This window comes from Oncorhynchus nerka, linkage group LG12, assembly GCF_034236695.1.
Source record: "Oncorhynchus nerka isolate Pitt River linkage group LG12, Oner_Uvic_2.0, whole genome shotgun sequence".
Taxonomy (NCBI): Eukaryota; Metazoa; Chordata; class Actinopteri; order Salmoniformes; family Salmonidae; genus Oncorhynchus; species Oncorhynchus nerka.
Genome location: NC_088407.1, coordinates 24936606 through 24964456, shown reverse-complemented (window position 1 = coordinate 24964456; position 27851 = coordinate 24936606). Strand labels below are relative to the sequence as shown.

General features: G+C 42.5%; 1 protein-coding gene and 1 long non-coding RNA gene across 6 annotated transcripts in view; both read left to right on the top strand.

Annotated features, from left to right (window-relative positions):
• LOC115137995 (GRB10-interacting GYF protein 1-like) overlaps nucleotides 1-21068 on the top strand; it is a 38557-nt gene extending 17489 nt beyond the window's left edge. For 4 of the 5 annotated variants that reach the window (XM_029674372.2, XM_029674370.2, XM_029674371.2 and 1 more), the window contains 20 exons: nucleotides 71-188; nucleotides 2216-2327; nucleotides 5409-5629; nucleotides 5766-5977; nucleotides 6151-6253; nucleotides 6413-6622; nucleotides 6799-6956; nucleotides 7181-7340; nucleotides 7593-7810; nucleotides 8256-8359; nucleotides 8542-8642; nucleotides 10202-10275; nucleotides 10480-10617; nucleotides 10799-10996; nucleotides 11351-11553; nucleotides 12351-12517; nucleotides 20101-20264; nucleotides 20363-20410; nucleotides 20499-20643; nucleotides 20906-21068. In XM_029674372.2, the coding sequence (XP_029530232.1) occupies nucleotides 71-188; nucleotides 2216-2327; nucleotides 5409-5629; nucleotides 5766-5977; nucleotides 6151-6253; nucleotides 6413-6622; nucleotides 6799-6956; nucleotides 7181-7340; nucleotides 7593-7810; nucleotides 8256-8359; nucleotides 8542-8642; nucleotides 10202-10275; nucleotides 10480-10617; nucleotides 10799-10996; nucleotides 11351-11553; nucleotides 12351-12517; nucleotides 20101-20264; nucleotides 20363-20410; nucleotides 20499-20643; nucleotides 20906-20973 (2922 nt within the window). In that variant the 3' untranslated portion in view covers nucleotides 20974-21068. The remainder of the gene's footprint in view (nucleotides 1-70; nucleotides 189-2215; nucleotides 2328-5408; nucleotides 5630-5765; nucleotides 5978-6150; nucleotides 6254-6412; nucleotides 6623-6798; nucleotides 6957-7180; nucleotides 7341-7592; nucleotides 7811-8255; nucleotides 8360-8541; nucleotides 8643-10201; nucleotides 10276-10479; nucleotides 10618-10798; nucleotides 10997-11350; nucleotides 11554-12350; nucleotides 12518-20100; nucleotides 20265-20362; nucleotides 20411-20498; nucleotides 20644-20905) is intronic. The other variant, XM_029674368.2, reaches the window with a different exon arrangement.
• A 138-nt stretch (nucleotides 21069-21206) lies between these two features.
• LOC135574303 (uncharacterized) lies at nucleotides 21207-27561 on the top strand. The gene is made up of 2 exons (XR_010465307.1): nucleotides 21207-24393; nucleotides 24581-27561. It is a non-coding gene; the product is annotated as an uncharacterized LOC135574303 (long non-coding RNA).
• The last annotated feature ends 290 nt before the right edge of the window (nucleotides 27562-27851 follow it).

Genomic DNA, 27851 nt, shown 5'->3' with positions numbered 1-27851 from the left:
TCCATCTGAGAGACAACTTGATCACACCCAACTGACATTCTGCTGACCTTCTTTCATTCTCTCCAACCAGAGGAACTTCTCAATGTCTGTGAACAGTGTGGCTGTGCTGAGGCTCATGGGTAAAGGAGGGGGAGTTGCCCCAGCGGGCGTGGCCCGAGGCAGAGGAACCACGCGAGGAGGAGGCAGAGGTGAGACACAATATCAATAATTGCCCCTATACACTGATCGAAGAGCAGTTCTGTGTTTTGCCACTAATGATTAAGATTAGGATTTATCAATCAAATGTATTTATAAAGCCCTTTTTACATCAGCAGATGTCACAATGTGCTTAAACAGAAACCCAGCCTAAAACCCCAAACAGCAAGCAATGCTGATGTAGAAGCACAGGAGGGTAAGCTAATCCTAGATCTGTGCCTAAGGGCAACTTTTACCCAGAACACATGATCACAGGAGCAATGAGCTCAAGCCATAACAATTTCAGGAACGGAAAAGCCAGACTTTTGCTTGTGTGACCTCATCTGATATCTGTGATTCCTCTTGGTCCTGTCCAAATAGTCCATTTGTCAGGACACACCTGTCTTAGACTGCCTTGCTTATGTAACCTTGTTAAATGCACAGTACTTCCAGTGCATTCAGAAAGTGTTCAGAGCCGTTGACTTTTTCCTTGTTTTGTTACATTACAGCCTTATTCTAAAATTGATTAAATAAAACATCCTCATCAATCTACACACAATACCTCATAATGGCAAACTGAAAACAGGTTTTTAGAATTTCTGAAAAATGTATTAAAAATAAACAACACAAGTGGATCCTGTTTCCATTGATCATCCTTGAGATCCTTGATAGGACATGACTTAGACAGGTTTGTGCCTTTCCATGTACGGTCCCACAGTTGACCGTGCATGTCAGAGCAAAAACCAAGCCATGACGTCAAAGGAATTGTCCGTAGAGCTCCGAGACAGGATTGTGTCGGTAGAGTTACCAAAAATGTCTGCAGAATTGAAGGTCCCCAAGAACACAGTGGCCTCCATCGTTCTTAAATGAAATAAGTTTGGAACCACCAAGACTCTTCCTAAAGCTGGTCGCCCGACCAACCTGAGCAATCTGGGGAGAAGGACCTTGGTCAGCGAGGTGACCAAGAACCCGATGGTCACTCTGACAGAGCACTAGAGGTCCTCTGTGGAGATGGGAGAACCTTCCAGAAGGACAAACATCTCTGCAGCACGCCACCAATCAGGCCTTTATGGTAGAGTGGCAAGACGGAAGCCATGCCTCAGTAAAAAGGCACATGACAGCCTGAGTTTGCCAAAAGGCACCTAAAGGACTCAGACCATGAGAAACGAGATTCTCTGGTCTGATGAAATCAAGATTGAACTCTTTGGCCTGAATGCCATGCGTCACGTCTGGAGGAAACCTGGCACAATCCCTACGGTGAAGCATGGTGGTGGCAGCATCATGCTGTGGGGATATTTTTCAGCAACGGGGAGTGGGAGACTAATCAGGACCGAGGGAAAGATGAATGGAGCAAAGTACAGAGATCCTTGATGAAAACCTGCTCAGGACCTTAGACTGGTGCGAAGGTTCACCTTCCAACAGGACAATGACCCTAAGCACACAGCCAAGACAAAGCCGGAGTGGCTTCGGAACAAAGCTCTGAATATTTTTGTGGGGCGGCCAGAGCCTAGTCTTTAACCCAATCAAACATCTCTGGAGAGATCTGGAAATAGCTGTGCACCCATCCAACCTGACAGAGCTTGAGAGGATTTGCAGAGAAGAATGGGAGAAACTCCCCAAATACTGGTGTGCCACGCTTGTTGCGTCATACCCAAGAAGACTCGAGGCTTTGATCGCTGCCAAAGGTGCTTCAACAAAGTACTGAGGAAAGGGTCTGAATACTTACGCAAATGTGATATTTCAGTTGTAATTCTTTTTAAATACATTTGCAAACATTTCTATAAGCCTGTCTTTGCTTTGTTATTATGGGGTATTGTGTGTAAATTGTTGAAGCAAAAAAAACTATTTAATCCGTTTTAAAATAAAGCTCTAACGTAACAAAATGTTGACAAAGTCAAGGGATCTGAATACTTTCTGAATGCACTAGTACTTATGTACTTACACAGCATTGTTTGCTTATGAATCTTGTGTGTCTGGTGCAGTGGAGGAAGTTACATTTGGAATGTTTGTGTGATTTCCATTGTGTGTGTTCTTTTTCCAGGGCGAGGTCGAGGCGAGAGTGGAGGATTCTACCAAAGAAGTATTGAGGAGGGAGAGGTAGGCTTCGGCCGTGGAGCCAGAGAGATCCACCGCAGCCAGAGCTGGGACGACAGGTAAAAAACACCTATTATTCCCTTTAAGTCTGAATTAGTTAGGCTTGAGGATGTGAACGAAAGATATTTGTAATTAAACACAGCAGACTAGTCGTTTCCAACCTGTGAACCATCTGCTAGGGTACCTCGGGTGGTCCAAAAAAAGAAAATATTTTAAACAATGTAATAACATTTGGGAGTATTAATGGTATTATAAGGAATTTTACTTCTCACAATGCAAATTATTTAATAATAATAGGCATTTAATGTATTACATTCACTGCTAAAATGGACTCAATTTGACCCTCAAGATCAGGGGTGTCAAAGTCAAATGGACGGAGGGCCAAATAAAAAAATCAGCTACAAGACGAGGGCCGGACTGTTCGAATGTTCATTGAAAATTTTTTAAAATTATATAGTCTAGTGAACCTAATTGAACCTACTGAAAACCTAACAAATATATTACAATATGATCAGATAAATAAAGCAATATTTTCTTATGGCTCTGTCAGTAATCTTTAATTTTCAACAGACACAAAAGACAAATTTCCTTTATATAAATATCCCCATAACATGAACATTAAATGAAAGAAACCGGTATTCAAGGCACCATCAGTAGACTATATTTTCTATTTTAGCAAAAGTGGGCTAAATTTACTTCAAAGAAAAAACAATAATAGCAATTTTCTATCATCCACTCAACTGAAATATTTTTAAAATATAATTGGATTGAAATACAAAAAAATAAAGTGCAAAAATCTATTAATCAAAAACAACACTTTGTTTAAGGAGAAGTAACATGCAGTGAAAACAAATATTAAATTTTAACTTTTAAACTTGAACTGAGTAAAAACTCTAAATATGTGATTGCACAGTAATGTTCACTTGTTTGAGGTTGAGGGTGATACTTGGTGGTGTCCCATCTTTTCCACAAGTTCATCAATGTTCGGGGTAAGGCTCTGAGCTGAAGAAATCCTCAGAATTGAGTGGAGGTGTTCAGCAGTAAGTCGACTTCTGTGTGATGTTTGTTCAGGTTCATCAAAGAAAACAGTTGTTCACACAGGTATGTGCTGCCAAACATAGACAACGTTTGAGCAGCCTGGATGCGCAGCTGGGGCATTGTGCCGGGAGGAAACGGGCGAACTCCGCAGCACCCACTGCCGCATATTTTGCCCTCAGTGCATCATTGCATTGAGGTCAATCAACTCCATTTGGAGGTTTGGTGGTGAGCTTTCCACGTCAACAGCAAATGGGTTACCGAGCAGTTCCAATCTGCTTTTGTGCTTCAAAGTCAGCAAATCGGCGTCGAAAGTCAGCTGCAAGCATACCTATTTTATCAGCCAACTGTGTGCTCGGGAACGCACTGGTAGAGAGCTTCTCTTTCATGGTCTGGCAGCTGGGAAAGTGGCTCAAATTTTCTTTCCGCATCTGCGTCTCCCACAGAGTCAGTTTGGTTTTAAATGCCTTCACTGTACTGTACATATCAGAGATGACACGATCCCGACCCTGCAGCTGCAAGTTTATTGCATTCAGATGACTCGTAATGTCACACAGAAAAGCCATTTCACACAGAAACATTTCGTCTCGGAGTTGTGTTGTGTCTTTCCCTTTGCTGTCCAAGAACAGACAAATCTCCTCACGAAGCTCGAAACATCTTTGAAGCACCTTTCCCTGGCTTAGCCATCGCACCTCTGTGTGATAAGGCAAATCACCATGCTCCGTTTCTAACTCCGTCAGAAATGCCTTGAACTGGCGGTGATTCAAACCTTTGGCTCTGATAAAGTTAACTGTGCGCGTGATGATGCTCATTACATGCTCCATTTTCAAGGCTTTACCGCACAACGCTTCCTGGTGTATGATACAATGATAAGCTGTCAGCTCACCTGTCGCGTTTTCCTCTTGCATCTTTTCCCGTATCTTCGCCACCAGTCCGCTCCTGTGTCCACACATCGCAGGTGCTCCGTCGGTTGTCAAACCCACGAGTTTTTCCCAAGGCAGCTCCATCTCATTTACACATCTTGACACCTCTTCATACAAATCATGCCCCGTAGTTGTGCCATGCATAGGACGTAAAGCCAAAAACTCCTCTGTCACGCTTAGGTTGGAGTCCACTCCGCGGATGAAAATTGACAACTGGGCAATGTCAGAAATGTCGGTGCTCTCATCCACAGCCAAGGAATATGCAATAAAATCTTTTCCCTTTTTCACAAGCTGCTCTTTTAGATTGATGGACAACTGGTCTACTCTCTCGGCAATGGTGTTTCTGCTCAGACTCACATTTAAAAAGAGTTGCCTTTTTTCTGGGCAAACCGTCACAAACTTTAATCATGCAGTTTTTGATGAAATCCCCCTCCGTAAATGGCCGGGCTGATTTAGCGATCTCTTCTGCCAAAATAAAACTGGCCTTGACAGCAGCCTGGCCTTGTGATTTGGCTTTTTGAACAGAGCCTGTCGAGATTTGAGGCCTCGTTTTAATTCCTCTGCCTTTTGTAGCCTTTGTTCCATGTCCATATTCTTGTTTTTGTCCGCGTGTTTCGTTTCATAATGGTCTCAGATTATACTCTTTCAGTACCGCCACACTTTCTCCACACAGAAGACACACAGGTTTTCCAGCTACCTTCGTGAACATATACTCCGACTCCCACCTTGTTTGAAACCCCGGTTCTCAGTATCCACCTTCCGTTTTGCCATTTTTGATGGGTATCTGAAAGTTAATTTTACTGTGATGCTGACGACTGCTGTGCCAATAAATATTGAAATGAAGCAGCCTACTGCTCGGTGCGTCACCTTTGCATTGTGGGAAATGTAGTATTGGTGCGTGTAAAAGATCTGCGGGCTGCCGGCTTGCTGCGGGCCGGTTCTAATAATAAATCAAGATCATCCCAGGGGCCGTAAAAAACCTTCTTGCGGGCCGGATGTGGCCCGCGGGCCTTGACTCTGACATATGTGCTCAAGATATTTAATAATAAATACAAAAATATCCAGAACTTGGCCAATGGTGGTCATCGAGCTTTTGATGGTGATTTGGTGGTCCCTGGAATGGAAAAAGGAACGACTTCCTGACCTCTCTTTCCCCCCTTGTCTCCCTCCCTCATTCCCCAGGGGCGAGAGGCGTTTTGAGAAGCCTGTGCGTGCCAGGGAGGGGGTACGTGTTGGCTTCGAGGAGGCGACCGGTGTCCCTGTGCCTGGGGTACCGAGGAAGGACTACACGCGGTCGGACAGTGAGAACTGGCGTAGCCTCCGAGAGGAGCAGGAGGAGGAGGAGGAGGAGGGGGCCGACCCCGGGGGCAGCTGGAGACTGGCCGGAGCACGGAGATTAGATGGTAGGAAGTTCTATGCAAACATATTATTTTTCATGTCAGTTTAGCTGTAAGAGAAAAATGTTGATGTTGCTGATTGTATCGCTCATGGATCCCCCCCCCCTCTCTCTCTGTCTATTTCTCTCCCTCTTTCTCCCAGATGGCGGTCCAAAGTCAGCAGGCTGGCGGGAGCACGACGGTCAGGTTGAGGGGCGTCGCAGGAAGTTTGAGTTTGACTTCGGCGGGGGTCGCAGGCGGGCCGGCAGCGAGGGGTTAGAGGACGACAGAGACGGACTGCCTGAGTGGTGCACTGATGAAGAAGGAGAGATGGGCACCTTCGACGCTTCCGGAGCCTTCCTACCCATATCCAAGGTAGTGTGTGTTAAGTGCGTGCTAGGTTGTTGTCTACAAATATGCCCATCTTTCTGTCTCAGTCATCTAGTTATTCTCTGAATTCAGTTGGTCGTTGACACCTAATGATTGTTTAGAAAATCGTAACACTCTCTCCGTGTCTCTGTCTTCTCTCTCTTTCTCCCTGTCGGAAGGGAGGAAAGGAGGATGAATTGGACTTCCAGGGAATAGAAGAGGAGGAAGAAGGGGGGGAGAGTCTTTCTGACATGAAGAGGATCATGAATGGAGGACAGAGAGGTGAGGGGAACTGCGCTTTTTCTTACCTTAATTGACTTTTTAATTGATATCTTACCTCAATCGCCTCATGGTATCAAGGTTTACGATTGTTTTTACATATTAATGTCTATTCCTTCTGAAAATAATAAAATATTTACTGGACTTTTTCTCTCTCTCCAGTTGATGGAAAGGAATCCGCTGGTACCAGTCCCTCTTCTACCTCCTCCTCCTCTCCCCCTGGCCCCCTCTCTGCCCCTCCAGCTCTGGCTCTCAACCCCCCCATGCCCCAGCTGTCCCTCACCGTGGCTGAGCTGGAGGCCTCTCAGATGGCCAACAGCCACCCTGTCCCTGTTCCTGTCCTTGTCAAGGCCAGCAAGATGCCAAGTGAAGGTACTACATACACACTGTGATAGAGACAGTCATAAGACTATCTCTAATGAAATGTAAATTAAGTAACATGTACATATATAATAGCAGTACATGAAAAAACCAAAACCATACAGATGCATATATAAACCGTGAGCACATCAAGTGCTCTTCACCGACATGCTCCGATTTTGTTGCAGTTCTCGAGGGCTCTCCACCAGGGTCCTCCACCACCCAACAGAGCCCCAGCACCACCTCCAGTCTGCCTTCACCCCCTCCCTCCTCTGCTGCTAACCATCTCTCCCTGCTACCGGGGGGCGACACCGAGGACGACGAGGGCATGAAGCACCTGCAACAGGTACGAACAATATTGGGGCTGGTTTCCTGGACACATTTTAAGCCTAGCTCTGGACTAAAATGCTAATTGGTGTAAGACAATTGGCCTGAAACACTAGTCTCAGTACATAGTAATATTTCTGGTTAAGGTGGTAGTCATTTTGGAAGAACCTTTGGTAAGAGCACAGCCCAGATAAGTGTTGTCGATTGTTTAATGAACCATTCTGTGTGTCTTCCTCTGTGCAGGAGGCAGAGAAGATGGTGGCGTCCCTGCAGGACACGTCTCTGGAGGAGGAGAGTTTCACTCAGACGCTGCAGGAGAGCAGAAACACAGCCTCCGCCCTGCCCCTCTCCCACGACGCTGCCATGAAGTGGTTCTATAAGGACCCCCAGGCAGAGATCCAGGGTACACACACACAGAGATGCATAGGTCTACATGTGGGCAGACACACAATCGCATGGACACGTACAAAACCACACACACAGGAAATGGCACATACCTAGGCAACAAGTTGCACCTCTCAACTCTGCTACCTCTTCTCAGCCTATTTCTCCTCACATCATCCTCTGTCTCGCCCTCTTTTTTTCCCCCCTCCTTTATCTTTCGTTCACTTTCTTTTTTTGTTACGTCTCCCCCCTCCCTCTACTCTCCCCCCAGGTCCATTCACCACTCTGGAGATGTGCGAGTGGTTCCAGGCGGGTTACTTCTCCATGTCTCTGCTGGTGAAGAGGGGCTGTGACGAGGGCTTCCAGCCGCTGGGTGACGTCATCAAGATGTGGGGACGCGTGCCTTTCGCCCCTGGGCCCTCCCCGCCGCCCCTGCTGGTGAGACCTCCACCGCCACGCCCTCAGCCTCTACCGCCCCGGGGGTCTGCTGTGAGTGAAAGAGCTGTGGATAGGGGTGTGTGTGGGGGGTGGTGTGTATGTGGAGTTTGCTGGATGGGAAACACAATGTTGTTGTGTTTTATGGAGTGTGGAATGTAGAGTAGTGAAGGTTTATTGCCTTGAATGAGTTGCTTGTTTATTTTTAGAGTAGTGCTGTTATAGTAATAATCTAAGCCCTTCAGCAGACGCTTTTCTCCAAAGTGACTTAGTCATGCGTTCTCAATGCACTAGTGCCCTCAAACTCAACTGTGGAACCTGGAAGCCAGTTCTAGTGCATGTGTGTGTCGAATTGTAGGGTTTGCTCTAGTTATGTTGTTGTATGAGATTTACTGTTGCGTATGCTGGGGTGTTTTTTAACTCCGATCTGTGTATGCAGCTCCTACGTGTGTGATTGCCCCTGTGTTTATCCTGTGTGCTCCTTACCTTCTCCTCTCAGGGTAGCATGGATCAGGACCGTCTGAAGAAGCAGCAGGAGCAGGCAGCAGCAGTTCTCTATCAACAGCTCCAGCAGCAGCAGCAGCTATTCCAGCTCATCAGCAGGTGTGAATTACACATGAATTTGTGTGGAAGATGGAATTTGAAACTAAGAAACAACAACAAAAAAAGTGAAAATGATTGAGCGAGAGCCGTCTTGACCTATGTGCACAGGAATGTCTCCCCCATCTTTTCTCTTTATTTTTCTAGTTTCCATGTCTTATAAGTCTCTTGCTTTTCTCTCCTAGGTGCGGAGAGCAGGGTATTTTGCCTTCGGTGAACAGGTCGATGTCAGTGCCAGATACAGGGTCCATGTGGGACATGCATACCTCAGCTTCACAGCAATCAGGTACACACACACACACCCGTATATATTAGAGGTCGACCGATTTTTAAATCAGCATGGCCGATTTAATTAGGGCCAATTTCAACTTTTCATAACAATCAGCCTTTTTGGGTGCCGATTATGGACGATTACATTGCAGTCCACGAGGAAACTGTGGCAGGCTGACCACCTGTTACATGAGTGCAGTGTCAAAAGGACCTTGTGGCTGCAATGAGCCAAGCTAAGTTGCTAGCTAGCATTAAACTTATCTTATAAAAAAACAATCAATCTTCACATAATCACTAGTTAACTACACGTGGTTGATGATATTACTAAGTTAACTAGCTTGTCCTGAGTTGTATATAATCAATGCGGTGCCTGTTAATTTATCATCGAATAACAGCCTACTTCAACTTCGTCAAACGGGTGTGGATTTAACAAAAGCGCATTCGCGAAAAAAGCACAATCGTTTCACAAATGTACCTAACCATAAACATCAATGCCTTTCTTAAGATCAATACACAGATGTATATATTTTTCAACCTGCATATTTAGTTAACATAAATTCATGTTAGCAGGCAATATTAACTAGGGGAATTGTGTCACTTCACTTGCGTTCAGTGCAGGTAGAGTCAGGGTATATGCAGCAGTTTGGGCCAGCTGGCTCGTTGCAAACTGTTTCTTCCTAACAAAGACCGTAATTAATTTGCCAGAATTTTACATAATTATGACATAACATTGAAAGTTGTGCAATGTAACAACAATATTTAGACTGATGGATGCCACCCGTTAGATAACATACGGAACGGTTCCGTATTTCACTGACCGAATAAACATTTTGTTTTCGAAATGATAGTTTCCGGTTTTGACCATATTAATGACTAAAGGCTCGTATTTCTGTGTGTTTATTATAATTAAGGCTATGATTTGATAGAGCAGTCTGAGCGGTGGTAGGCAGCAGCAGGCTCGTAAGCATTCATTCAAACCGCACTTTACTGCATTTGCCAGAGGTCTTAGCAATGCTTGTAGCACAGCGCTACACACAGTTTATGTCTTCAAGCCCATCAACTCCTGAGATTAGCCTGGCAATACTAAAGGGCCTATAAGAACATCCAATAGTCAATGTATATGAAATACAAATGGTATAGAGAGAAATAGTTGACGCATCATAATTCCTATAATTACCTACAACCTAAAACTTCTTAACTAGGAATATTGAACCACCAGCTTTCATATGTTCTGAGCAAGGAACTTTAACGTTTTTTTACATGGCACATATTACACTTTCTTCTCCAACACTGTTTTTGTATTATTTGAACCAAATTGAACATGTTTCATTATTTATTTGAGACTAAATAGATTTTATTTATATATTATATGAAGTTAAAATATTGTTCATTCAGTATTGTTGTTATTGTCATTATATATATATATATATATCTTGACCGATTAATCGGTATCGGCTTTTTTTTTGGTACTTCAATAATCGGTATCGGTGTTGAAAAATCATAATCGATCGACCTCTAGTATATATGCTACACTATAGTGTGGAATGACTGCAACACTCTCTTCTGTCCAATCAGGCGGTGAAGCCAGTTTATGGGACTTAACAATGAATTCTTCAACTCAGGGTCCAACTCTCGAACAGCTTCAGAAGGTGAGTGCTGGCGCCCTCTGGCTGTGGGAATCTAGTAGCGCTTGTCAAAATGGAAACTCTGTCTAGTAGAGTAGAACCCATAAGGACAGTACAGTCCAAAACATCCCTTTTGCCCCTTTTTCATTTTGAACTTGTTCTTTGAAAACAAAACCATCTGTGTTCCACCCTGAACCCCATGACCTTTGCCCCCTGACCCCTGGGCAGCTCCAGCAGGAGAGGAGAGAAGCTGAACTCAGGGTAAAGCGCGAGGAGGAGGAACAGCGCAAGAGGAGGGAAGAGAAGAGGAGGCAGCAGGAGGAGCAGAAGAGGAGGGAGGAGGAGGAGATCTTCAGACGCAAACAGGTGAGCGAGACAGAGGAGGAGAATTACTTTATCTAGCTTATTTTCTCACAAAGGGCAATTGTAATGGGGCGGTAGTTTGATTGTTGTCTCGGCGAGTGTTGGCTGTGTGTATCTGACGTCTGTGTGTGTGTTTCCATCTTATGTTGTACCGTACCGTCATACGGTGTGTGTCTTCCTCCAGTGTCGCCAGCAGCAGGAGCTGATCATGAAGCTGCTCCAGCAGGCCCCCCAGCAGGGCTCAGGCTCCGGGGTGGGATCTGGCTGGGGCACTGGGGGTCTCAACAAGTCAGGGGCCAAGGGCCTCAGTCTGCTTGACATGCAGGAGGCAGAGAGGCTTCTTAAACAGCAGCAGAGAGCCCAGCAGCAGCAGAGAGAACGTGTAAGTAGTTACTAAAAGACACACACACACACACAGATGGCAAAATAGCATACGTAATAGCATACACACACATGTACGTGTTCTTCAGAATTTATGGGATTACCCATGTTCACTCTGCCTAAGAAAGCCTACTCAAATAGCAAGAGAGGGACTGTGAGCACAGACACGTCATCCACAAATGAGGGAAAATGAGACCGAGTGCTGACACTCCCACATAGCACTCACAGTGAGTGGCTGTGAAAATGCTTGTAGACACGATACAAAGCATTAGTGTATTACATTCAATGCTTTTCTGTTGGTTTCCTATCCACTCTGTTCTAATATTGATGTTCCGTCTCCTTTCTCTCTCCTCAGCACCAAGGCCTGTCAATGGGGGGTTCCTCCATGGGTCAGTGGGGGGACGGAGGTGCTGTCACGGGCAGCCTGTGGGGAGGCGGAGGGGGGATGGAGGGTAAGGCTGGGGGCGGCATGGGTCTGTGGGATGAGGCAGTGAAGAACCAGACCAGAAGTAGCAGCATGCAGGGACTGAAGAACAGCCGCAGCAGCCCCTCACTCAGGTACTGACAACAGACACACTGACTGTACGAAATATTAAGAACACCTGCTCTTTCCATGACAGACTGACCATGGGAATCCAGGTGAATGCTATGATCCCTTATTGATGTCACTTGTTAAATCAACTTTAATCAGTGTAGATGAAGGGGAGGAGACAGGTTAAATAAGGACTTAAGCTTTGAGACATGGATTGTGTATGTGTGCCATTCAGAGGGTGAATGGTCAAGACAAAATATTTAAGTGCCTTTGAACGGGGTATGGCGCACCAGTTTGAGTGTGTCAAGAACTGCAAAGCTGCTGGGTTTTTCCCCACACTCACCAGTTTCCTGTTTGTGTCAAGAATGGTCCACCACCCAAAGGACATCGAGCATTGACACAACTGTGGGAGGCATTGGAGACAACATGGGCCAGCATCCCGAGGAACACTTTTGACACCTTGTAGAGTCCATGCCCTGACGAATGGAGGCTGTTCTGAGGGCAAAAGGGGGTGCAACTCGAGGTGTTCCTTATGTTTGGTGTTCTGTCTGTCTATACTAGCTACATATTAGGTGTGGGTTTTGAGTGTAAAACTTTCACTCACCTGTCCCTATGAACAGTAAATGGTATTGGTGTGTTTTCATAAAGGGTTGCTCAGTGGAGATTCTCTATTGAAAATGCTTTTTAGTCCAAGGGGTACCCGCCCTTATTGTGTAAAGTGTTAATTTAACCTGTACCTCTTTCCCTCTCACTGTGTCTGTATATTTACATGTTAAACCTCTCCCTTTTCTGTGTCTTGTGTCCCTCTCTTCCCTCCCTGTAGTGAGCAATATATGCTGAGCTGTAGGAAGCAGCGTACGGATGAGGAGGACAAGCTGCTGAAGCTGCTGCAGGGCATCAAGACGCCTCAGGACGGGTTCACCACCTGGTGTGAACAGATGCTGCACGCCCTCAACACCCAAGCCAACAACACCTCCTCTCCACTGGACGGTAAGTCTATGCTTACGAGAGTATGCTGGACGGTAAGTAGGCTTACGAGAGTTTTGAACGATGCATTGTGTAAATAACGGTCGACGACATCGCACTTGTTTTCCCCAAACGCCACGCAGTGCACTTGTTACAAAGTGAAAGTTAACTGTGTTGTTACAGGAGCTGTCCTGTGCTGGAAAAGATTCCAGAATATAGGCTGAAGAGCTCACTGTAGCTCTTAAATGATTAATGGCTTCTCAAAGTCATCTTGAAAAGAAGAAAAAAATTGTTACACAGTACATTTTCCCTTCGAGAGAAGAAGTGTTCTGTAGCCTATTGTGTTTTTAATGTTTGCCATGATGCAATCATAAGTGTCTTGTGCTATTTTGCATGCAATGTTTATTATGTAAGTTCTGCATTTCCTCAGTATATGTAAACTATTGAAAATATCAACGTGACCTAAAAATTAGGACAACTGTTTTCGGAATTGCTCAACAAATCATTGTAGCCTAATGGAAGGCAGGAATTGAGCTTCTAGTACAATTAAATTATTAAACCAATTAACCTCTCTAGCATCCCACCTGCCCACGCTAGCGTCCCACCTGGCCAACATCCAGTGAGATTGCAGAGCGCCAAATTCAAATACAGAAATAGTCATTATAAAAATTCAGAAAAGATACAACTATTCTACAAAGGTTTAAAGATGAACTTCTTCTAACTTCTCCAACCACTGTGTCAGATTTCAAAAATGCTTTACGGCGAAAGCATACCTTACAATTATTTGAGAACATAGCCCAGCAGACAAATCATTACAAACAGTAGCCAGCCAAGTAGAAGAGTTACTTACACAAGTCAGAAATTGAGATAAAATTAATCACTTACCTTTGATGATCTTCATATGTTTGCACTCAGAAGACATTAATTTATTCAATAAATGTTCCTTTTGTTCGATAAAGTCTCTCTTTATATCTGAAAACCTCTGTTTTGTTCGCGTTTTCTTCAGTAATCCACAGGCTCAAACGCAGACACAACGGGCAGACAAAAATCCAAATTGTATCCGTGAAGTTCATAGAAACATGTCAAACGATGTTTATATTCAATCCTCATGTTGTTTTTAGCCTAAATCGATAATATTTCAACTGGACAACAACATCGTCAATATAAAAGGTAAACAAGAAAGGCACTCTCTCGGTCGCGTGCATGAAAAAGCTCTGTGACACGGCAGGGTCCACTCATTCCGACTGCTCTTACTCCCTCATTTTTCAGAATACAAGCCTGAAACAATTTCTAAAGACTGTTGACATCTAGTGGAAGGCATATAAGATCTGCAATTTGAGTCCTAAGTCAATGGATACTGTAATCGCATTGAATAGAAAACTACACAAACAAAAAAAATCCTACTTTTTTTCTCAGGTTTTCGCCTGCCAAATCAGTTCTGTTATACGCAGACATTATTTTAACAGTTTTGTAAACTTTAGAGTTTTCTATCTAAATCTACTAATTATATGCATATCCTATATTCTGGGCCTGAGTAGAAGGCAGTTTAATTTGGGCATGCTTTTCATCCAAAATTCCAAATGCTGCCCCCTACCCTAGAGAAGTTTAAAATAATTGCAATAAATAAGCATGAAGAAGCAAGTTAAGCGACATTGCCATAGACCTAATATGTTGACCTTCAGGTTATTGGTTAGGCTACAGTGAAATTATAATAATTTTGTCCTAATAGATACAAATATTGAAGTGGCTTAGATGTAGCCCAATGGCTTAATACTAGGTACAGTTGAAGTCGGAAGTTTACATACACTTAGGTTGGAGTCATTAAAACTAATTTTACAATCACTCCACAAATGTCTTGTGAACAAACTATAGTTTTGGCAAGTCGGTTAGAACATTTACTTTGCATGACGAAATACATTTTCCCAACAATTGTTTACCGATTTTATTTCTATTATAATTCCAGTGGGTCAGAAGTTTGCATACACTAAGTTGACTGTGCCTTTAAACAGCTTGGAAAATTACAGAAAATTATGTCATGGCTTTAGAAGCTTCTTATAGGCCAATGACATCATTTGAGTCAATTGGAGGTGTACCTGTGGATGTATTTCAAGTCCTACCTTCAAACTCCGTGACTTTTTGCTTGACATCATGGGGAAGACCTCAGGAAAAAAAACGTGTAGACCTTCACAAGTCTGGTTCTTCCGTGGGAGCAATTTCCAAATGCCTTAAGGTACCACTTTCATCTGTTTAAACAATAGTACACAAGTATAAACACCATGGGACCGCACAGCCGTCATACATCTCAGGAAGGTGACGTGTTCTGTCTCCTTGAGATGAACGTACTTTGGTGTGAAAATTGCAAATCAATTCCAGAATAACAGCAAATGACCTTGTGAAGATGCTGGAGGAAACCGGTAAAAAAGTATCTATATCCACAGTAAAACGAGTCCTATATCGACATAACCTGAAAGGCAAGGAAGAAGCCACTGCTCCAAAACCGCCATAAAAAAAGCCAGACTACGGTTTGCAACTGCACATGGGGACAAAGATTGTACTTTTTGGAGAAAAGTCCTCTGGCCTGATGAAACAAAAATAGAACTGTTTGGCCATAATGACCATCGTTATGTTTGGAGGAAAAATGGGGAGGCTTGCAAGACAAAGAACACCATCCTAACCGTGATGCATGGGGGTGGCAGCATCAAGTTGTGGGGGTGCTTTGCTGCAGGAGGGACGGGTGCACATCACAAAATAGATGGCATCATGAGGAAATAAAATTATGTGGCTATATTGAAGCAACATCTCAAGATATCAGTCAGTTAAAGCTTGGTCGCAAAGGGGTCTTTCAAATGGACAATGACCCCAAGCATACTTCCAAAGTTGTGGCAAAATGGCTTAAGGACAACAAAGTCAAGGTGTTGGAGTGGCCATCACAGAGCCCTGACCTCAATCCTATAGAAATCTTGTGGGCAGAACTGAAAAAACGTGTGCGGTCAAGGAGGCCTACAAACCTGTCTGTTACACCTGCTCGGCAGGAGGAATGGGCCAAAATTCACCCAACTTATTGTGGAAGGCTCCCAAAACGTTTGACCCAAGTTAAACAATTTAAAGGCAATGCTATCGAGTACTAATTTAGTGTATGTAAACCTCTGACCCACTGGGAATGTGATGAAAAAACTATAAGCTGAAATAAATAACTTTCTCTACTATTATTCTGACATTTCACGTTCTTAAAATAAAGTGGTGATCCTAATTGACCTAAAACAGGGAATTTTAACGAGGATTACATGTCAGGAATAGTGAAAACTGAGTTGAAATGTATTTGGCTAAGGTATATGTAAACTTCTGACTTCAACTGTAGGTCTATCGATTGCACAATCCGTACCAGTCAAAGTTTGGACACCTACTTATTCCAGGGTTTTTCTTTATTTTTACTATTTTCTACATTGTGGTATAATAGTTAAAGACATAAAACTATGAATTAACACGTGGTAACCTAAAATGTGTTCAACAAATAAAATATATTTGATATTTGGGATTCTTCAAAGTAGTCACCCCTTGCCTTGATGACAGCTTTGCACACCCTTGGCATTCTCTAAACCAGCTTCATGAGTTAGTCACCTGGAATGCATTTCAATTAACAGGTGTGCCTTGTTTAAAAGTTTATTTGTGGAATTTCTTTCCTTCTTAATCCGTTTGAGCCAATCAGAAGTTGTGACAAGGTAGGGTTGGTATACAGAAGATGGACTTGGTCTTTTACCAAATAGGGCTATGTTATGGCAAGAACAGCTCAAATAAGCAAAGAGAAACGACAGTCTATTAAAAAAAAATATATATATATATATATATATATTTAACCAGGTAGGCCAGTTGAGAACAAGTTCTCATTTACAAATGTGACCTGGCGAAGATCAAGCAAAGCAGTGCGACACAAACAACAGAGTTGCACATGGAATAAACAAACGTACAATCAATAACACAATAGAATAAAAGTCTATATACAGTGTGTTCAAAGGGCGTGAGGAGGTAAAGCAATAAATAGGCCATTGTAGTGAAGTAATTACAATTTAGCAAATTAACACTTGATGTGCAGATGATGATGTGGAACTAGAAATACTGGTGTGCAAAACAGTAAATAAAAACAATATGGGGATGGGGTAAGTAGATTGGATGGGCTGTGTTCAACTGCAGCGATTGGTTAGCTGCTCAGATAGCTGATGTTTAAAGTTGGTGAGGGAGATAAGTCTCCAACTTCAACTTTTTTCCCGCAATTATTTCCAATCATTGGCAGCAGAGAACTGGAAGGAAAGGCGACCAAAGGAGGTGTTGGCTTTGTGGATGACCAGTGAGAGATACCTGCTGGAGCGCTTGCTACGGTTGGGTGTTATGGTGACCAGTGAGCTGATAAGGTAGAGCTTTACCTAGCAAAGACTTATAAATGACCTGGAGCCAGTGGGTCTGGCCAGACACCTAGGTATTTGTAGTTGTCCACATATTCTAGGTCAGAACCGTCCAGAGTAGTGATGCTAGTCGGGTGGGCGGGTGCGGGCAGCGATTGGTTGAAAAGCATGCATTTTGTTTTACTAGCGTTTTAAGAGCAGTTGGAGAAAAACATACATGTATTGTGTAACATGAAGTCCTATGAGTGTCATCTGATGAAGATCATCAAAGGTTTCATTTTATCTCTATTTCTGCTTTTTGTGACTATTCTCGTTGGCTGGGAAAATGGCTGTGTTTCTGTGACTTGGCTCTGACCTAACATAATCGTTTGATGTGCTTTCGTCGTAAAGCCTTTTTGAAATCGGACACTGTGGCTGGATTTACAACAAGTGTATCTTTAAAATGGTGTAAAATACTTGTATGTTTGAGGAATTTTATTATGGGATTTCTTTTGTTTTTAATTTGGCTCCCTGCAGTTTCACTGGCTGTTGACGAGGTGGGACGCTAGTGACATCGTTGATATATACAGAGAAGAGAGTCGGCCCGAGAATTGAACCCTGTGGTACCCCCATGGAGACTGCCAGAGATCCGGACAATAGGCACTCAAATTTAACACCCTGAACTCCATCTGAGATGTTGTTGGTGTTGTTAGAATTACCAGCTTCAGATTGCAGCCCAAATAAATGTTTCACGGAGTCCAAGTAACAGAAACATCTCAACATCAACTGTTCAGAGGAGAATCAGGAGAACTGCGTGAATCAGGCATTCATGGTCAAATTGCTACAAAGAAACCACTACTAAAGGACACAAATAAGATGAAAAGACTTGCTTTTGCCAAGAAATATGAGCAATGGACATTAGACTGGTGGAATTATGTCCTTTGAGTCCAAAATGTGATATTTTTGGTTCTAACTGCCGTGTCTTAGTGAGACGCAGAGTAGATGAACGGATGCTCTCCGCATGTGTGGTTCCCACCATGGCGCATGGAGGAGGAGGTGTGGGGGTGCTTTGCTGGTGACGCTGTCTTATTTCAAATTCAAATGCAGCAATACGCCATCCCATCTGGTTTGCACTTTGTCCTGTTGAAAAACAAATGATAGAGGGACTATGACCCAACATACCTCCAGGCTGTATAAGGGCTATTTGACCAATAAGTAGCGTGATGGAGTGCTGCATCAGATGACCTGGCCTCCACAATCACCTGACCTCAACCCATTTGAGATGGTTTGGGATGAGTTGGACTACAGAGTGAAGGAAAAGCATCAACAAGTGCTCTGCATATGTGGGAACTTCAAGACTGTTGGAAATTAATTCTTTGTGAAGCTGGTTGAGAGAATGCATAGCTTTCATCAAGGCATGGTGGTAGCCTAGTGGTTAGAGCGTTGGACTAGTAACCGAAAGGTTGCAAGATCGAATTCCCGAGCTGACAAGATACAAATCTGTCGTTCTTCCCCTGAAAATAAAGAAGCTCTTGAATTAGTAGAGGTATCCAAACTTTTGACTGGTACTGTACATGAAAGTGATGTCAATATTTAGCCTTATCTTCCTATAATATGAATTGGTTCTTGGTTTTTACTTAAAAAAAAAAATAAAGGTTTCCTTGCTTCGCTTGTTTATAATATTGCAAACCTTTTAGGCTATTTATGTTGAGAAATATTACATTTTCAGCGGTTACAGAGACAAACATTTTCATTCTATGTTTAGCAAATGTTTTCTGTATGTAAAGTGACGCGGCAGGGCAAACGGTTATCTAAAGATACACTTAGCTGTTCTATAAGTGGTCTGAGGCAGGCGTTAGATTACGAGCGATTTCAAGTGTAACATTAATAAAGACTTTTTTGGGAAATGGCTCGGAAATGTAAAGATGCTCTTCCGTCGGTTCTAACAACGGACAGCCTTAAGATCAATGTATCCTTTAATTTGTTTCGGCACAGCAAATTTCAGGTCTGCAGGGCACAAACTTGAATGTTGTGAAAATTCTGTGCAACTTCTAGCGCACGTTTACTGTGAACACTGAGGCTGTACCTGCTTTAAATGTAGTTTTAACACTGGTCGAGTAGTCTACCGTGGCTATTTGATCATAATGTAGGCCTACCAGAGTGGCCTACCATCAAACACAATGGAGAAAATGCATCACATAACATCTTAACACGGAAATAGCTGTTCTTTCATTCAGCCTACAGTAGCAGCCAATGTGTGGTGTTTAATGTAGGCCTACATTCCATGAGACGTGAAAAAACATGCGGGGCTTGACATTAATTTTTTTTTATCCACTTGCCCTTCAGAGGTGACTGAAAATTTTGTTTGATGCAAGAAACCACATTGCAAAATAAAATGCATTATTATTCCCATGCCGTTATTACAGATAGTGAGACAAATTATGCTACCTGCTGCCTATTGGCTACTAAGCTTATTCAAGCCTGTGTCAAAATACAACACTGCCCGTTTAAGACAAATAAATCTCTTTACCTGACTCTTTTCAAAGATGTCTAGAAATGTACACGTTTTGTGCTCTTGTAGGAAGCAATCACTCCCTCTTACTGATTACAAATGACCTATAACTGGGCTAATATCTCACTAACTAGCAAAGGATATGAACTAAATGTGCACACGTGGCTACAATCACCTCTTGCTTTGATCTAAAAACAAGCGTACCTACTCACGACTGCTCATAGGCCTACTACAGCTCTGATTGGTTATGCCGCACCGGTCTGTGTTGAGCGTGTCAGTGCAACAGAATCCTACTTTGATGCGTTCTGCCTACAACAGAGTCTCTTGCGTAGTTAGTTTTTGTTTCGGTATGTTGCATTGAAAGTGGCTTATATTGCCTTGATTCGAACACAATTGCCACAGTGAAGGGAAATGTTGATTGTGTTAACTTACAGGGAAAACTCTAGAAAGTTGAAGTTCGATCTCGTGCTTCTCTCCATGGGTTGATACTGTGTTTCTCGTCCCGGGAGAGCTGCGCGGGAGTCTCGGGGCTACTTGCGCACCCGCACAGAGCTTAGAGGGAACATTGGTTAAGATGTTTTGGGAAACCGGGCCCTTGTCTATAGCCTCATTAAGTTTTTTTCCTCCCATCTTTCCAGATTTGAGGCTTTCCATTCCCACTCTTCTGTCTGTCTTGTCCCCATGGGATCTATGCTTATCTTATCACCATGTGTGTCCAGTGTCCACCATCGTGGCGTACCTGAAGGAGGTGGAGTCTCCCTACGAGGTCCACGACTTTATCCGCTCCTACCTGGGAGACACCATGGAAGCCAAAGAGTTCGCCAAGCACTTCCTGGAGCGACGTGCCAAACAGAAACAGAACCTGCAGCGGCAGCAGCAGCAGGTGCGTGTGTGTGTGTGTGTGTGAGAACTTATAGCTTTGAGGATGCCTTGGTTCATATTATAATCTGCCGTTCGCCCTGTCCTCTCTTCTTCACCCAGCTATCAAAGGAAGTAGCAGGGCTGGCCATGAGCAACTTCCCTCTGCCGGTAAGACTTGTTTCTCACAAGTCTCCCTGCTATGCGTGACACTCACCTTAGTGGATCCCTCATAACTCCTCCTCCTATCTGTTTCCAGGACTCCATGCGGGGAGTGAGCCCCAGCACCCTGCAGTCCATGTTCCAGGCCGCCCAGATGGGGAAGGGAGGGCTGTACGACACCCAGGGGGCCATGAAGAAGAAGAAACAGCCTGTGGTGCTGCACTCTGACCCCAGCATCTTAGGTAGGACTGGTCTCTTCAGCCTATTGACACCTGTTACATAGTGTACTTATTACTTCCTTACATGTACCTGAATATGACCTGTGGCCACCCAACTCATGGAAACTGCATACCTGATGGATGTTCTCATTGGCTGCTGGGAGGCTGTTCATAGTTCTAACTGATTGAACTGCTCTATGCGTTCCCACATCCATCTATCTTCCCTCTCCTTTTCCATCCTCCTACTTTTCTCTTTCCCTCCATCGCTCTCCCCTCCTGACTGCAGGGTACTCATACCACAACACGGGTGAGCGTCTGAGCCTGAATGAGATGGAGATGGTGGAGGATTACTGATCCAGATCTGATCAGCGGCAATAGCTACTACCTGAGGCCTTCTGTCTACTAATCAGACAAATCTGATGACGAATGTGCACTGCTTGAAGGGAGGGGGGGGATAGGAGGGAGAGGGGGGAGAAAGAGAGGAGGATGGGAGAAAGAGATGAGGATGGGGTAGAAAGAGGGAGGGGAATGGGGAACAGAGAGGAGGAGAGAGAGAGGGAGGGGGGGGTGAAGATAATGGCGGGGGGAGAACTTGTATGGGGAGAGGGAGGAGAGGATTGTATCTCCCTGCCCTTGAAAAGAGAAAGGCTCCCCTGCTTTCAATCGTTCACTTGAGTAGGGAGCGTGATGTGGTGGGGGAAAGAGGAATGATGGGTATCCCTTGGCACTTATAAGACTAAGCACCTTAAACTGAACTAATGCACTTTATTATTAAGAGGGGATTTGAATAGGGTTTTTGTTGTCAGTGTACGTACGTACGGTGTGTGCGTGTGTATTGAATCTACACAAGATGCTGTACGTATACACGTGGAAATCTGAACTGGAAGGGTAAGGTGAGGTGTAAGGTTGGTGGGATAGATTCACTGGGAGGGGGAACTCAAAGATAGAGGGGACCTTTTTTATTTTGAAACCTTATCAGAAAAACAAATCCTTTCTTGAAAGACAAACACTGTTGTTTTTTTTACAATACATTTATATGAAAAGTAAAGCTATTACAAAAAAATACATCAAAAAAACTTGAAGATTTGCACTTGTGTTAAAAAAAACTAAGATAAAAAAATAGAAAAACAAATGGGGTTAGAGATTAATATTTCTGTGTATGTATGCGCGTGTGTGTGTGTGTGCAGACTAGTATGTTTCTAATGTCTGTTATGTTTTCTCCATTGCTTACCAAGATGTTTGAACACATACCAGGCCATTATGTCATTTTGTTCAAATAAGAATTGATGTTTTTTCCATGACTAGACGTGTCCTCTTGTACAGAGGGACTTTCTTTGTATCTACGTGTGTATGATTGTGTGTGTGACAGAGGGGGCAATGGCACAACACATCCTTTCTCTCACCAGCTCTTCATCCCCAGAGAAACGTAATAGAAATACAGACATTTGTAGAGGAGGATTATGGCTTTGCGCTCCTTCATATGTTGTTAAAGCACCACTTGTTTCTGGGGTGTTTTGGGGTACGGGCTGATGGAGCAGTGCCCCTCCCCGCTGTCTTCTCTCAGCCACTGTGTGTGTGTGTGTGTGTGTGTGTGCATATTTGTGCCTAAGAACTCTGAAAGGGTGAATGGGATGGAGGGAATGTTCAATGGCCATTGAGACATCTACTTTTTGAGTGTGTTATGGTTATGTTAAGCGCTCTGTATAGCCCGTGTATGTCAATCATATATCCTAATATTTCAGGTTTAGTCTGGGGATGATGATTGATTGGAAGGTTAGTCCAGTTTAGTTTTCCTGGGATGTGATCACGTTGCCTTGTCAGTTCTCTTTAACTTGCGTGTGAAAGGTGTGCGGCTTCAGATTCTGCTCAAAACAATTAGCATCACACTGTCCATGTACAGGATGGTGCACAAAATGTTAGCATATTCTTGTGTTACTTATTCATTGCTATTGTTGATGATGACGTTTCTTTTTTAGGAATATAAATGAAAATACATACATGAATAATCAGTTTTAAAAAAAGAAAAAGTATTTGGACTGTGATTATGATGAGCACTGCTATTTCTTTTTTTTATCCCTTAATTTAGTTTTTGTTGCATTACCGCCATGTGAAGTGCGTTTGTTATTTCTTTCTTAAGAAAACATTGAATGTATTCCCAAAAAAGTCAAAAAAAAATGTGATACGGGATTTTTTTTCCTCCACAAAATGTCTAAAAATGGAATCTAAAAAAAAAACTAAAAATCTAAGATTGAAGAGGTCGGCGAGTTCTTTACTCCTTTTTTTTACACAAAAGAGGAAGAACTCGGGAAGGCTACAGTTGAACACACTGCCTCTGCAATCCTGTTCGTACAAAAACAATATTACTATGAAAAAATAAAGAACAGACTCTTTACTATTCCTTACTGGAGTTTTGGTTGTTTACAAAACACACAGATTTCTGTGGGTGCAGTTTTTTGGGGGTTAGGGTGGATAGTGGGTAAGGGCAGGGTTTTGCAAGTGCGCTTCTGCAAAATGGACATTCAGTGGCCTATGTTGTTTTTGCGGGAAGGAAGAAGGACATCACAATGTGACCCTTTAGTGGATGTGGCTCTTTTGTAACTGACTGATCATCAAGGAGTGCAGGTGAAAAATCAAAGATTGTCTTTTTTTTTCTTTTTTACTGCCTGTATTGTAACTCAAGGACTAAGTGTTTCTGTTCGTGGAGTAGAAAACTGAATCAAAAAGCAGAAACAGCAGAGGAGTTTTTGGTACTTAGGACATAAAGGAAACAACAATATCATCGCTTTAATAGAGAAGTCTCCTGGAGGAAAAATATGGAGCACCTTTTTTTTTGCTCCTTGAACATGTAAACGAAACAAAGATGGACAAACCCGTGAGGAGTGGTTGAGAATAAAGGAAATGTAAGATTTTGTAAAACCTTACATACAAATGACATTGACCTCAAATCTACCATTGCATTCAATTGGACCGTGTGCAGGCAGAATTATTTTTCCTTTTTTTGTTTAAAAGGGGTCTCAGGGTGTGCAGTGGGGGTATTTTAACCCTGCGATGAGGGGAAATGAAAGGATACTACTAGTATGATCTCTGGGGGACACCCATCATCCCTCGTCAACACTCACTGTTGACGAGGGCTGCCCCGACCACTCTCACTATGCACTTTGGTTCATTCAAACTGTGAGATGCCATCACATTTGGGATAGGAGCACAGAAATATTGTAGTACAGAGGGAGGGTTTAACAAGAAATGTAACTGACTGAGTTAATACCGTCTCACTGAAAACAAGATTTTCAAAACAAAAGACAGGAACACGCCTTCTTCCTCCTGTACATAACCATATTTTTGTATTAGGCCTAACTTTAAACAAGATCACTTGGACAAAACTGCAAGGCTTGATATACAACCTAGCAGAATAAGGAAATTCACGAGACATTGATTTACAGAGTGAATAACCCTGTGGTAAATGAATTACCTGGAAATTCCCCAAACTTTGCCAGTAGCCCTGTATGTCTTCAGGGATAGGGAAAGAAAAGACTTAACATGGATGGAGCTGGGGACTGCAGGGACTCCCAAGACTGAATGATGATCACTGCTGCAGAGCCCAGCCCAGAGTGTTTGACCAACTGGCACCAGCCAATGGAGAAGGCAGGGGAGAGACAGTCAGGCGGATGTATCAGGGGACCTGCTGCCCAGATGCCCCCTCCCCAACCTTCTGTCACCTAGCCACTGCCTGGAGATTGATCACGAGCTGACAGCAAGAAGACAACCATCATATGGGTAAGAGTGTATTTCTATCTATTTAATGTTTATAGTGAATATATGGACTGTGTAATGTTGGGAACTGTCTTTATGAAAATTCTGTTTTCAGTATTGTTTCATTTGGAAATCTTCATTCCTCTCCGTCTCTTGCTCTCGCTCCCTCTCTCCCTGTCTCCCATCATTCTCACTGGCTCTCATTCCACAGGGTCCTCACTGTTCCTAGCTGCCCTCTGCTGGAGAGGAGATGGAGGAGCTCCTCAGCCCTTTCTTCTTCCGCTCCTCCTCTGCACCCCTGGTGGTGAAAGAGCAGGAACCACATCAGCTGCAGTAGCAGAGGACCTGGAACAGTGGAGAAACTGACCACACACACACAGAGCTTTACACGCATGTCCATGCAGCATTCTCAAATACTCTCTTTTCAAGAACCACATTCTTGGAAACCACATTCAAACACACACAAAAGCAGAAAGGCTCAATACCATACACTTGAGTTTTGACTGCTATGTAAATAATATAAAATTATTTTCTTTTTTCTGTTCAACATGCCTTAACTGTGGCGATCCGCCTTTGTGTGGCAAACTCGAGAACATATATTAACAATAAGAGTGAAAGCCAGTTGGAGAACCTGATAAGAACTATAGCATTTGAATAAGGGGGGGTGGTGTCAATGTTCTACTTACCGGGACGGTGTTTTATTGGCCAACAATACTGCTGTATGTTAATTTATTTCTGTCCAGCATCTATGGCAACAAAGTAGAACTGAAGGCAATCCCCGAGGACGATGATTAAGACTGATGGTTTGCCTTTTTTCAAAGCAAGATTAACTGTTCTGTTATCCAGTTTTAAATGCCCAGACATGTAGCTGAAGATGCAGGCTGAGGAATCTGAAGCCTGTGTATTATGGAGCTGAGCTGACCAGGAAGGGTGTGTTAAATAGATCCATATGTTCCTTTACAGTTCTACACAGTGCCCCACTAAGTCATTTTATGACCCAATGATTTTTGACAGTTTGAGACTTGATTTGAAAGAAGTGTTTTTATCCTATTGAGGACCACCCATTTAAAATGAAGGATATACAGTGACCTCTGTAGTTATTGGGATGTTGAAGCATTTCTTTCTTATTTTGGCTCTGCACTCCACAAGTTTGATTTTAAATCAAACAATTATGAGGTTAAAGCATAGGTTCTCTGCTTTTATTTCAGGGTACATATTGGTTCCACCATTTAGAAATGACAACACTCTTTATGCATAGTCACCCCTATTCCAAGGGACCAAATGTATTGGGACAAATTCACCTATGTGTATTAATGTAGTGAAAAGTGAAACATTTGGTCCCATATTCATAGCACGCGATTGTTACATCAGCAATGTGACTACAAACTTGTTTGGATGCATTTGCTGTTTGTTTTGGTTGTTTCAGATTAATTTGTGCCCAATAGAAATGAATGGTAAATGTGTTATCATTTGGAATCACTGTTATTGTAAATCGGAATATAAGAATTATGTTTCTAAACACTTCTACGTTAATGTGAATGCTACCAATATTACAGATAATCCTGAATGAGTCATGAATAATGATGAGTGAGATCATACCCCCAAGACATGCTCACCAATACGATAACAGGAGGTTAGCATTTTTGGGAGGTATGATATTTGTGCGTTTTTAACTTTCTCACTCATCATTATTCACAATTCATTCAGAATGATCAGTATTCATGGATCCACATTCATGAAGTGTTTGTAAACATTCTTATTAACAATAAAAAGTGATTCTAAAATGACCCAACACATTTACCATGAATTTCTTTTGGGCACAAAGCCATTTGAAACACAACCAAAACAAACAGCAAATGCATCCAACTAATTTGTTTAGTCACAAGCTTGATGTAGCCATTGTGTGCTATGAATATGGGACCAAATATTTCACTTTTTACTACTTTAATACACACAAGTGAATTTGTCCCAATACTTTTTGGACGATGTATAAAAAGTGTTGTCATTTGTAAATGGTGAAACCAATATGTACACAAATGCCCTCAAATAAAATCGGAGAATGTATAGTTTAACCTTGTAGTAATTGTTCGATTTCAAATCCAAACTTTTGGAGTATAGAGCCATAAGAACAAAAAATGCTTCACTGTTCCAATAATGAGGGTACTATCTCTTCTTGGTGGTCCTCTGAGTAGATTATCTTTGTGGATTGTCTATTTGACACTTTGATTACTGACCATTGTACAGATTATGTCCTCGTATATTAGAAGCATCTTACTAACGTTATTGAATGGCTGTGTATGTTACTTGTATGTATGCCATCTATGCAGTTGATCATGGGTTTGTCTGTCTCTTTAATAGAAACCAGGTTTTCAATGGAGAAGCTCAATTCTTCCCCTGTCAGTCAGGTTGAATGGATTAATTGTTTTGTAAGTGTTTTCCAACTGCTTCGGTTGGTCAAACAAATGAATATTAACTTTGGGAGATGAGACCCTCTACTTTGAGTGGAACATGTTTGTTTGTTTATATATATATATATATATATATATATGAATGAATAAGGGGGGGTGCCATATATATATATATGATAGTTTTGATCAGTTGATATATTAGTTAATGCAACTGGAGGAATATCTAAAATGTCACTGAAGTATTTGATGAATACTGTGGATTTTGACTTCAATCTTTCAACTCCATCTGTGCGGGATAAGAATGCCCTCCATAAACTGGTTTGCAGTGAACTGTTAATATGTAGCCATCTCTAAATTATTATTCTCTTGAGTTATATTTGGGTGTTTCATTTTTTTAAAAGTTGGCATTGTCTTTGTTGGAGTAATTGTTGGTCACCTGTAGGTGAACAGTGGGTCTGTTCTGTCTTTCTGTTAATCATTGAAGTTCAAAGTGATTGATGTTTTGGCACTGTGATGCCCCAGGGAGAGATTGCAATGCCTTTGATGTATGCATTCCATAAAAATGTATGATTCATTAACAAACCGATTTTGATCAAATTATATCCATTTTCTTTTTCACCCAAATGGTCGGCTCAGTTCCATCGCTTAAACATTTTGAATATTTTAGAGATAAGTAACATAAAAACAAATGCATTCAGAAAAATAACATAAAAAGTGTAAATAGTTTGGGTTTTGTTGGTTTGACGAGAACAAAAAATTATTAAATAAAATGCATTTAACAATGGATTTGACTGACTTTCTGCTATGTTTCTGTTCTTACTATCAATTGTTATTCATTTTACTCAAACTCATAAAATGGAACATGCCTAACTACACTGAACAAAAATATAAATGCAACATGTAACAATTCCAAAGATTTTACTGAGTTACAGTTCATATTGTGGCAGCCCAGGGGAGTCAGAGGTGAAACTCACAAAATAAGATGGCGGGAGACCGTTTTGAGGTGCTCAAACAAAAGTTGTTCTTTAAGGTTGGGAGGAATACAACTGAAAGGCCTCTCGGGTATCGGGTGGG